Source organism: Crassostrea angulata, chromosome 2, assembly GCF_025612915.1.
Source record: "Crassostrea angulata isolate pt1a10 chromosome 2, ASM2561291v2, whole genome shotgun sequence".
Classification (NCBI taxonomy): Eukaryota; Metazoa; Mollusca; class Bivalvia; order Ostreida; family Ostreidae; genus Magallana; species Magallana angulata.
In genome coordinates, this window is record NC_069112.1 from 36,954,373 (window position 1) to 36,967,780 (window position 13,408).

General features: G+C 32.2%; 1 protein-coding gene across 1 annotated transcript; it reads left to right on the forward strand.

The window, feature by feature from the left end:
• Positions 1–11,816: 11,816 nt before the first annotated feature.
• On the forward strand, positions 11,817–12,926 carry LOC128170895 (P2Y purinoceptor 1-like). Its single transcript, XM_052836652.1, has one exon. The coding sequence runs from the start codon at positions 11,985–11,987 to the stop codon at positions 12,924–12,926; it is 942 nt and encodes a 313-aa protein (XP_052692612.1). The 5' UTR covers positions 11,817–11,984.
• Positions 12,927–13,408: the final 482 nt, after the last annotated feature.

The window sequence follows — 13,408 nt, forward strand, 5'->3', positions numbered from 1 at the left end:
CTTCGTTTATTTTTTGCGAAAATTTTCAAACAAATTTCCGTCAAAGATTTCTCAGCAGCTATTTATCGCAGATGCTTGAAATTTAAATACACTATTTGTTTAGGCATGCCATATTGTGGGATATATTTTTGTATCAATCGGACGTCAACTTCCTGTTAAATGACGACTTTGCTTATTTTTTAACCAAAATTTTCAAACAAATTTTCGTCAAAGATTTCTCAGCAACTGTTTATCGCAGATGCTTGAAATGTTTACAGAGTGTTTGTTCAGGCATGCCATATCGTGGGATATATTTTTGTACCAATCGGACGTCAACTTCCTGTTAAATGACGACTTTGCTTATTTTTTAACCAAAATTTTCAAACAAATTTTCGTCAAAGATTTCTCAGCATCTGTTTATCGCAGATGCTTGAAATTTTTACACAGTATTTGTATAGGCATGCTATATCGTGGGATGTATTTTTGTACCAATCAAACGTCAACTTCCTGTTAAATGACGACTTCGTTTATTTTTAGCCAAAATTTTCAAACAAATTTTCGTCAAAGATTTCTCAGCAGCTAGTTTTCGCAGATGCTTGAAATTTTAACACACTATTTGTTTTGGCATGCCATATCGTGGGATATATTTTTGTATCTATCAGACGTCAACATCCTGTTAAATAATGACTTTGTTTATTTTTTGCCAAAATTTTCAAACAAATTTTCGTCAAAGATTTCTCAGCAGCTATTTATCGGAGATGCTTGAAATTTTACTACACTATTTGTTAAGGCATGCCATATTGTGGGATATATTTTTGTACCAATCGGACGTCATCTTCCTGTTAAATGAGTACTTTGTTTATTTTAGCCAAAATTTTCAAACAAATTTTCGTCAAAGATTTCTCAGCATCTGTTTATCGCAGATGCTTGAAATTTTAACAAACTATTTGTTTAGGCATGCCATATTGTTGGATATATTTCTGTACCAATCGGATGCAAGCTTTCTGTTAAATGTCGACTTTGCTTATTTTGCATATTCACATTAGAGCCGGGGTATCACTAGTGAGCATTGGCTCACATATCTTGTTTGCATTTGTATATTTATTATGGACTAGGTGAGCAAGCAGTTGAGCATCTGTTCCCAGGGCTCAAGCTTTTGCTTTGCTTGTTTGTTAGGGATACCCTATAAGGCAAGAATTGATGCCTGGCTCCCACATTTATAAGCAGCCATGGCCAATCATCGCCAAATAAAACTTAAAATAAAATACTGTGTAGTTGTTTTTCATTGGGCGATTCCCCAAACTTGTTTTGTTTTCTGTATTTCATTTTTGATAAATCGTATAAATATAACCAGAAAATGATGCCTTCTTCGTAATCACAGTTTTCTACTAAATCATTTAATGAATTTGTGATCCCCTTTAAGGAATTGTAATAGGGGGTGAAAATTTAAAAAAAGGTCAATAATTACCTTTAGTCTGTTTATTGTGTTGTATTTTCAAATTCATACAAATAATTTAAGTTCAATTTTGAGAACAGTATTGTATATCTCATGTAAAAATTAACCTATACTAGTATCTTTTGTGTTTCACTAGGTTTTACATATTACTAGTACATGCATGCAATAATTTGTGATTTGAAGTTTTAAGGGGGTTTTTTGGCCTTTAATTTCAATAATATAAAATCTACTCCAGAGAAAAAGAAGTCAACCTAACTAATATAAAAATGACATAAGGTAATAACTAGAGTCGATGCTTGATCAAATAAATACATATACAAAGATGTATTTATTGCCTGACGTCATGACGTCAGGCATATCACAGGTTTAAAAGTTACATTCTCCGAAACAGTGCAGACAATGGGATCAAGCAATATCATTTTTTACGAAAAAGATTAACCGATGCATGTTTAAGGTGTCAGCATTTACCTTCACAATTGATGGAAACGTTATATTGCATGTAATATAACAACATCAAGAAAGAGTGTTCAAGTAAAAGGGATGCACACCATGCAATGCACGTGTGCAATCCTGATTTAAAAATAGATCAGCACTCCACCATATTAGAACGGTGAAAAAGGGGGAGAGGGTCCTCGCAACAAGTTGTGACATATTGCCTATTACGATTCAATGTAAAAAATAATTGGTGTTGGATTATCATTATTACAAGTGTTTTATCAGTCTGGATTAAAACAAATATATATTTATACAGCAAGAATAATTACTGGAGGAACTTAATCACCAAAGCGGGTTGTGACCCGATTTTCGTTTAGTTGGGCGATTTCATTAATCTTGAAAAGGGATTATAACTCGCTGGTCTTACTAAATGTACATTACTACATTTAACAACTACTAATCAAGTGTGTTTAATAATTCGATAGATCTCTTCCAAAACACCCGATCCAAAGTATAATATACATGGATGTAGCTGTTACAAAACAAATGTCGAAAATTCATCTGACGCCCCCCCCCCCCCCCCCCTGGATCTCTGCCAATGGATGAGTTCATCAAGCAGGACTTCGCACCATAATGTCTCATTCATAGTTTTTGCGCGCCGATTAGTGGACGAGTCCGTTGGGGTCATGCGAATACCACAGAGCACACCGTGCTCTGTAAATATCACAGGCACGTAGCATCGGGGGTTGGGATGGGGGTATGGGACTGCTTTCCCCCTCCCCACTTTTTTTGCAGCAGGCACTTTTCTTTACTTTTATATAATACATTTAAATATCATAGATTTTCCCCCCTTTCACTTTTGTAGGAGCATGTAATAAATGAAATTGCAAATAAGAAATTAAATTGAAGTTAAAGTTAGGTTTTTTCATGAATTTGAGAATTCACCCTTTTTTAATTGCTTGTCAAGATGATTTTGATGAAGCTTCCCCACACACATTCAAAAACAAAACGTGTTTGTATACCCTTTCATTTTTATATGGTTAATATAACAAATACAATTTTTAAAAAAATCACTATTTAATCTCCAGCTTTCAAGCTGCATTTATATGTTATGTGTACATTCCTTTAAAAAAAATAATAAAACAATTGGATTTTTATGCGATACTAGTATATATGTACATGTTCTAGATCGAAAAAAAAACTGACATTTCGTCTTAAATTTGCACGTTTCGTTTATAAATCTATGATCAGCAGCGAAAATTAAAATTCATCACTGATAAGATAGCCTAATTGATACATGCATGCTTCAATTAGTCAGGCAAGCTTTTTGGAAAGCTATTACTTGTTTAATTCTAAACAAATGTACGACTAAGTGATATAAGGTTGACATTTTTACGTTATCGATTTTTCCTATAATTATTATGTCCCATTGCGTCCAACAGTATACGTTATAAATTTGAATCGTGATGTTATCACAGAAAAAGGCACTTGAAAAATGTCAATATTTAAACATATCAATGTGAATAGGGCAAACATTTACTGACTGATTGGTCCTGAAGGATAAAGGAATGTACTTCGGGATATGATCAAAGTTTAACTCAGAATATAGTTGAAACGTGGTTATGTATAAAAGACCTAAAACAATGAAAAGAATCTAAAATGAATTCCTGGGCAGCGGTCTTTCATTTACATGGTTTTATGATAGTACATTCTTCTGAACAATTCTTCATTAAACGAGGCTATGTTTTGAAAACTACAGATCAAAGTGTTTTTGCTGTCCATACCCTGGAAATCAAATTTATTGTAGTCTATTGTAGGATGTGCATTGCATTGTGCCATGGATGTACTTTGTAACGCTTTCGACCTTTGCCTTCTTGACGGTACACTTGTCGATTCCGCAGTGGACACGCAAACCAATGCCACTACACAATGCGAACATTTTGAAATCATAGCTGTAAGTATTATTCTCTTATTCAGACCTTAATCTTGGAACAAATGTAGATGATATTGAGATGGAGTTCATTTCACCTTATTATTTGAACTTGGCCTTATATTGTGTATCAAATTATATGTAGACCGTACCTCAAAGACTTAAATTTGACAGCACGGATAAGTCATACCGAGTTAGGATGAAATGCCGATGAACTGGAATTCTTTACCTCTAGAAAAAAGACAATCAAGTACTGTTAGTTTGTTTAGAGCGAATTTACTTGTACTTGTCCGCATGGCGAACGTTGTTAGAATGTATTCCATACTGGTCTTTATCAAATTGTGCTCTGTAAAGATACATTATATTATGGTGTTTATAATAGGGTATTACTATATTCAGTTACAGATCCGCTCCTGAGTTTTCATGGGATGACGTAAATAAAATCGATGAAGGTCAACTGCATTTTCTTCGACCTTTCTGGTTTTTGGTTTTTTATGATCACCCCAATTTATAAATCAAGAAGGGATATTCATGATAGTCTTATAGTGATATAAAAAATAGAAGTATGTTCGCATTTTGAGTTTTGAATTAAATTCAAAATTTGGCCAAAATAAACCACAGAAGAGACAATGAAGACTAGGAAATGTTTGTATTTCATATATATGATATTCAGCGCTGCCAATATGAAATGATGAAGTAGTACATGAAAGGCGGTGGAGAATTTATGTAAATGGGCGAGCGATCGAAATAATTTGAAACAAATTTTTGGTTCTTCTTAAATTCATAAATATTCCTACTGTACAATCAAATTCAATCAGATGTAATTTTTCATCAAATATTGCACATTTCTATATGACTTAAATATCTTTTTATCCATTATGATATTTATCATAACCAGGTAATTTTCTGCTGATTTGAAAATATTTCAAGGTGTAATGAGCCACCTTAATATTAACCCACTTGTTTTGCATAATGCCTTCATTTCAACCTTAGTAACCGGTTGAAAAAATTGTAGTAAAATATTTCTCTAAATCTTTAGTAAAACAGTTTGTTTTTTGTATAAAACATTATTTCATAAACAACCATTCCCTGTATATCAATAAAATTAAATAACTCATAAATAAGTCATAATGTCCCTGAATGGTAAATGAAGCTATCACATTTCTTTATTGACTATTAACCATTACGTGTACATAAATCAAAATACATCTCACATTTTGCTAACATGTATGTGTTTGTCTTTATAAAGCAATGATTTTATTAATGAACATTCCATGTATATCAAAATTATTAGAGGTTTGCTTTAAAGGGGCATGGTTAGGATTTTTTTTCTTTTTTTTTATTGTTTACAATACTTTAGAAATCTATTTCTAAAGATACACCAAAGTTTGAGAGTCAGCCGTAAAGTAACATGCAAGATACAGAGCTAATAATTATTTGTTAAGTAAAAAAGGCGTGTGCCATTGTTGTTCCTCTAATTGCAAAACAAAACAAAAATATGAGCCGAGCTTTGTTAACATAACACAGAACTGTGAGCTCTGTATCTTGCTTATATACGACAGTCAAATTTGAGACGACTACAAGGTTTCTTTAAACACCTTACTGAATCATTGTAAACAGTAAAAAAAAAAAAATAATAATATTAATAAATTTTAACCAAAAACGTGAAAATGGCCCATTCAAGTTTTGTTCAGAATTTTCTGAAATTGTTTGACTATCAAATATTCATTTTTAATTCATTATACAATTCCTTGAAGACCAATCGAAATAGATTAGGGGAAATGCAATGAAAAAAATAAATTAGAATTTCATTTTCAACAACACGTTTTTTAAGATGAAATATTTATTTCATGATATAACATTTACTGCTAATGAATAAAATAACTCAATTAAAATGCAGATAACTGCAATGAAAGGATTATCTGGATGTTAGAAAAAAATACTACACGAATTGAGTCTTAAACCTTACACTTGCCGTAGCATCCTGAAAATCAAAATCACTCTTTTATTTGAAGATAGTTATGAGTCATTTAATAAGTTTAATCGACCATGCAAGTTTCAATATGGACCATTATTTGATGCAGTTTTTTTTCACTTACAACTTCACAACTTTGAAAGCTTCTTTAAACGAAAGATTAGAAAGGTAAAGGTCTGCATACGGACATACACACGATTTTAGATCAGAATTTTAGTCTTTTTTAATGTTTAAAATGTAATAAAATGGTTTACATGCACAATTTAAAAAGATGACCAAAATTTTAATGCCCCCCCCCCCCCCCCGGATTAAGATTTTGAAAATTTTTGGAAACTTTAAATTTCCCTAGTGGTTTGTTTTTTTTTGGATGAGTCTGCCCCCCCCCCCTACTTTAAAAAAAGATGCTACGTGCTTGTCTAAGACCTTTTAATATTATATTATATTATATTTTACTTTGTTACATTTGTTACATTTATTCAATTGTTAAAAAAAATATTCTTATAGTCGATAGGATTTTAAAGTATACGTGTATCAATTAATCATCATTACAAAATAACGATGTGTTTAAAAAATTCGAGGCTGTATGTGTGTATGAACCAGAAGAAATCAATATATCAGTGATGCTTTTTTTTCATAATCAGAGTTTTCAACAAGATACATGTAATTCAAAGAATATGTGACCCCGCTTCAAGAAAAAAGAAGTCTAGAAAACTGGAAAAGCCTATATGTAACCTTTCGTTTTTAATAAGTTCACTACAATACATTTATATGTAACATGTAATCTGTTTATTATGCGTCTATTTTTCATTAACTTGTACATAGACATTTTCAATTTAGGTTTAGGATTGATTTTTTAAACCAGAAATCAAAATTAAGTCGATGTACCATCCCTTATTTATCAACATATTATTATGTTTGAGCTAATGTAGTCAATGCAAAGCTATGACATTATTGTTTTCGTACTGTTTATTATAATTAAGGTTTTCCGTTTCCAGCGAAAGACCTTGTTGTTTTCAAACTGTTTATTCTTTTTCACCCAAATTTTGTGCACGCGATTTCTCGAAAACTATCCAATTGATCTCAACGTTTTCTTTTACCACAGATGATTAGACATGATCTTATTCTTTTATGTTTTTGAAATTTTTGACGTCATCACTTCCGGTACCGATTTATCGGTGATTTTGTAATTTTTCACAACTCATTTTGTGCACACAAAACTCGAAAACAATTAGAAATATGATTACGAAATTTTCAGGATAAATAGACCATAGTTTAAAGTTGAGCCTATTGTATTTGTTTAACGCCAGTGGCGCCAATTCTTGGAGCTCTCCAATGCCCTAAAAAAGATGGGTTCGTATTTTGAATCAAAACTGTCATACGTTTTGATCTGTATCTTTTTATCAGTTGATATTTTGTTAAGACATATATAACAAAAGTGGTAGAGTATAATAAGTTCTTTCCAACGAAATCAAAAAAGGGGCTGACCCCATTAATTAGGGGCCAAGAGACTCGTAAAGGTTATTACAAATAACCTAAAAACGATCAAGATTTTTAAAAGCATTATAGAAGCAAAGTCTTTGATCGTAACAATATGTGTTTGAAAAACTCATTGCCACAGTCATTTTGACGTTATTAGGGATTTTTAGGGACAAATTCCTGAACTTTTGACGCAATATATCCAGAGAAGGAGACATATTTTGTTAAGCATTGTAGTAGAGAAAATGTCTGCATTGATGATTCTTATCGATTCCACCAATCGAAACACCGATGTCTGTCCCGATTAAGAATCTACAGGGCTGGCCCCAAAAATATTCAATCATTTTTATCTCAAAATTGAACAACATTTTAGATAGAAGTAAAAACAAAAAAAATTAGTATTTGCGAGACCTTTCGTATAAAATCAGTAATAAGGGGCTGGTCCTTTTTCTAGGGACCAAGACACTCGTAAAGTCGATTACAAATAACTTAAAACCGATCAAGATTTTGTAATACATTATAGAAGCAAAGTTGTTGATCATAACAATATCCGTGTGAAAAAAAAATTGCCTTGCCCATTGATGACGTATTTAGGGATTTTTTTTCATTATCTGAAAGTGAAAAGGGGGGGGGGTAATTCTGAAATTGTATCGGTATTTCATCTATCATTTTAACAAAATCAGACGGAAGACCTACTTGTTACTCGTAACGAGATAATATCTAGTTATTATTTTTTCCCACAAATATTTTGCACGCGATTTCTCGGAAACTATCCAACCGGTTTCAACCATGTTTTTACAGATGATCGAAAGTGATCTGAATTTATTTTGTTTTTAATATTTTTGCCGTCGTCAATTCCAGCACCGATTTATCACTGATTTTGTATATTTTACGATTCACTTGATCTCGACAAGTATAAGAGATATGAATATGAAATTTTTAGGATAGGTCATGTAGACCATGGTCTGAAGTTGTGCTATTGCTTTTTTACGCCAGTGGCGCCATTCTCTAGAGCTCGCGATGGCTAAAAAATTGGGTACGAATTTTGATTTCTTTTCCCCTTTTTTGTCCACAAAATTTCTCAGAGATGGCGCGATAGATTTTCATAAAATTTGCAGGAATGATAGGGAAAAAAAATATCTCGAGGAGTTTCTTTCATTTGTTCCAAAATTCATTTCCTGTCATCCGTTTCCTGTCCCGCGACAAAAAGCTTGTGACATCGAAATCCTTAAAATGATTAGGATTTGAGCATTCAGACTTTGTAGGATTATAGACCTATAGTTATAGATGTCTTTAAACTATATTGTTTTGTTCCTCATAACTTCCGGTCGTCACCGTAAGCACTTCAATTTTTGTTTCGCCTTTAATTTATTTCACATAGAATTGAAATATAAATATTAATCCTAACATATGTCGTATATCCGATATTAAATAAACAAAATATTCTAATTCCGGTGAGACATCTTAATTATCCCATACAGCCTTTTTTTAACAAATGTTTTACCCACGAGATCTCAGAAAGTGCAAATGATCAGGACACGAAACTTACATGGAAGATAGACATTTGATAGAAAATGCGTTTAATTGCTTTCATTTTGTCACCGTCACCTCCGATCCTCACCGGAAGGGTTCAAACAAATCAAGTTGTTTGAAAGTTTAACTGTTTTTCTTTGACAATTTTAGTAAAATTGATAAACAATAAAAGTAAAGTTGTCTAATGTTCAAGAAATGCTAACTTTCATTTTCACTGAGCATTTCTGTTTGTCCGTTTCCTGTCAAGAAACAAAGAATTGACTACACGATATCTCAAAAACGGTGACGACCTAAACAACCAAACTTTGTTGGATGATAGCCCTAAGTATGTATCTGTGTTTACATTATTTTGTTTGATACGTCGTAACTTCCGGTGGTCACCGGAAGCACCTAAAAATCATCATTATTTTCGTATTGTATTTAGTTTACATGGAATGAATATATCAGTAAAAATCCTATTTATGTTAACTATACAATGTAAAATAAGCAAAAATATTCTACTTCCGATGAAATATATCAAATATCTTAAGTAGCTTTCCTTTTTACAAATTTGATACCAGCGAGATTTTAGTCACTGTAAGTGATTGAGACACGAAACTTTTATGAATGATAGTCAATTGATTGAAGATGTGTTTAACGGTTTTTGTTGTTTTTTTTTTTTTGTCTACCGTTACTTTCGGTACTTACGGAAGGGTTAAAAAACAATTCATGTTTTTAACAGACTTTCTTTTGTGTTTCATCTAGCCTGATAAACAATGATGTACAGTAGGCAAATGTACAAGAAATACCAGCTTTTATTTTCATTAATCATTTTCGTTCGTCGGTTTTCGGTCCCGAGACAAAAAACCTAGTTTCAACAGGATCTCAGATTTGGCAGAGAGTATCGGTATTACATCGTATCATATAAAACAAATCGGACGGAAGAATTACTCGTTACTCGTAACGATATTTAGTTTCTTTTTCTTTTTCAAAGTATTCTGCACACAGCAGTGAATTTTCTCTCCTCTCCCTGTAGTGTCTTTGCTTTTGCAGCTGCCGATTAAGTCAGCAAAATAAATTCAAATGAATTTCTTCCTGAGAGAGAGACAGACAGACAGACAGACAGACAGTTGTATTTAATTTCTGAGGTATGTTATCGTATTTGTCCACTCTGTTACCAAAACGTGTTTAATAGTTTTGAAATGTGGATCAATTTATAAATATTTTAAGGACTTTACCTTGTTACAAATTTTTAGAACTATCATTATAAATATATGGATATATTTTAAAATTCTGAAAGATGCATCGCTGTCACGTTTGTTGAGTAGTTTGTCCACTATGTTGCATTCTTCGTATACACTGTTACCAAAAGTACATTTTCATAGGAAATAGTTCAAATTCCAGCATATAACAACAAAATTTACATGCTTTAATAACTTACAAATTAAACTTTCAAAACTTAATTAATATTTTTGTTGGACATAAAAAAGTGTTTTCATATTAAAGTCTCAACTTTCCGTCCTGTTACTTAATATGTAACTACTGTTACAAATTTACTGGTACAGTCATTTCATGCATATCTTTTACAATTTTATGCTATGCTATGGTATGCGGTTTTAATTGTATGCTATGAGATTTGTATGCTATGCTATGAGAAATTGAAATGAAGGGCTTAATGATTTCGTATGCTATGCTATGCTATGGTATGCTATGATATTTGAACAAAAACGCCTCCATACACAGGAGAGTTCCACACTTTTAGAAGTAAAATGATAATAAGCCAAAGTTTACCAAAAATCTATTATGTGAACATTTATTTTTTCAAATAAAAACATTTAAAACCGAGTTAAAATAATGTTGTATGCTATGCTATGGTATGCTATGATATGATATAACGAATGCGATTCTATGAGATTGTATGCTATGGTATGAGATTCCAATGCTATGCTATGAGATTTCAATGCTATGCTATGCTATGGTATATGTTGTAAAAGATATGCTTGAACCGACTGTAACATGAGTGACAGTAACAGGATGGACATATTTGATATAAACACCCCTGATCTAATATAATAGCCTCTTCTGGTGACATCATTAGATTGAAATCTTTTATGTGAATCCTAATTCATATTTTTGTTGAGTCAAATAAAGGAAATAAACAATAGTATGAATATAAAGAAGGTAGCATATAGGACATATGTATATCATACACCTCCAGTGAGACAAACTTACCCACCTTTTTGTCTGTTTTCTTCATCAAAATCATGGCGCTTCAGAATTTGAGACATTAGGAAATGATGTAACATTGAGGGTTATTGGAAGAGTTCCAGGAACGGGCGATTAACTGTTATTTTTGTATTTTCATTTTGGTAACAGAAGTGACGAGAACTAATAGGACATACCTTTACCTTTATTTTATTCGGACAATAAAAATAATTGACTAAAGACATAAGGGTTGAATAATGATTGCATTACTCTAAAGATGTATTAAATTAATACGAAATAAAGAATTGGGCCATTTTTACACCGATTTTATTTCTGTGTGTCTGTTTTAAGTAAGCTCCAAACACATTTTGTTATTGTGACATGACTTGCCTGTTAGAATTTAATCAGACTACATGCAGTATTTCTTTCAAAACGCCAAGATAAATTATTTTAGGGTTGACTTATTATAGTATAATCTGCAACATCACTGGCAGAAATGTTATCCTTTTCCAGTTAAAAGACAGAAAAAACAGACATTTTTTGAGAATGACCAATATAAAGGATACTAGCCCTGCTATAATAACCCACAACATCCCCACTCCTGTCAATAACCACCCTCAAGTCTGAGTATTAACCTTATATTACTGTACTTTTGTTTTTAAAGTGGCAAAATAATTTTAATGACGTTGGGTCCTGGTCATATAAATTGATAAAGGTTTCAGCAGAATATAACAGTGAGTCGGTATATTCATATCTTTAGTTACATTGTTTTTTTAAATTTACAATTGAAGTTCAAGGTGCAACTTATATTGGTCAAATGTTAAATAGGTGAAATGTTATTTTTCATCTGTTATCAATCATATTTATATTACAATATATTATGTCTTGATAAAAATTAATGAATAAAATTAACTTTCATTTTTAATTTACAGACGACGACGTAGACAACTTATTTACCAGTAGTAGCAACAGTGCACAAATAGTTTAAACGGAAAAAAAAATCGATATTCATTTTAATGAAATTGTGCATCGGGACAAAACGCGGTAAAATGGCGAATACATATGTTGTTATTGCTGCATCAATTTTCTTCTGCATTGGATTTATTGGAAATTCTTTCACCGTGTGTTTTGTTATTTTCTCTAAACAGCTGCACACTCCGACTTACTTCATGATTGGATGCCTAGCATTGTCTGACCTGCTCGCCTCTGTGACGCAATATGTTAGAATATTACCTGATCCATTTAAATCTTTTTTTAATGATCATTATCATGAAAATATATATAATATAGTCTCCTTTTTATTCATCCACTCGGCATTTTTCCATATGGTATTAGTATCATATGTACGTTTTGTATTCATTACAAACCCCCTGCGAAGTTTGAAATTGACCTGTAAAACAATTTTGTGGATGTCCTGTGTCGTTTGGATAAGCTCTATTATCGTTTCCATCGGATACGGAGCAGTTATAGTGCTACTTTTAAAGAACATAATATCTGTCGAAACGCTTGGTTTGAATGCACTTGGGTTTGCTTTGTATGTTGGTGGATTACCATTTATTATTGTAGTTGTTTTTAATGTTCGAAAGCTGTATTATCTGTATAACCAAACAGCTTTGATTCGACGAACCAGAATAGCAAATTCGATGTCGTTCATGTTTTGGATTATTATCGTGATGTATCTCCTAAGCACAATATATCCTTTATTTTACATAATCGACTTTGCAGTGTTAAAAGACAGACCACTTCTAAATAGAAGTTTAAACCTAGTCCATGAAATGTTTAATTTTTCATTGCTTGTTAATAGTTGTTTGAATCCTTTAATATATTTCATGTTTTCACCCCCTGTTGTAAGACTCCTATCCCGATTAAGAACATATTGTAATCATGGGTCAGATCCACGTATGAGCAATTCTGGGGATCTATTCACAATAAGTCGTACGTCCACGAGTACACTTTAAACTTACGACAAGCGTACGTTTACGTTTTAGGGGTTATTCACCAGACGGAACCCCCCACCCCCCTCACTAGATCCGTACATAATATGTAGTACGCTTATTACATTACATACTGATATTAAATCAGGTATGCCTATGTTTTACTGATTTAATGCATTTGTAGGAATAAAAGAAAACGCCTTTATTATAAAATAATTTTCGTTTACTAATTCGACATACCCGGAATTGATGGCGCATGATATATCTCTATTCCTATAGGTAAGGTTTGTAATGATGATAATTTTGCTTCATATAAGATTAAGAAAAATAAATTCCAGCAACCATTAATATATTTTGCAACACGGGATACAGAAGGAGCTCTGGCACTGTCTTTTCATGGTACACCATAGCGCGTTATCGAATAGGAGCTTCTTCTCTTTATTTTGCTTATGAAAAAAATAAGGTAAAACCGCCATAATTCAACTAAAACATATCAGTTATAGACT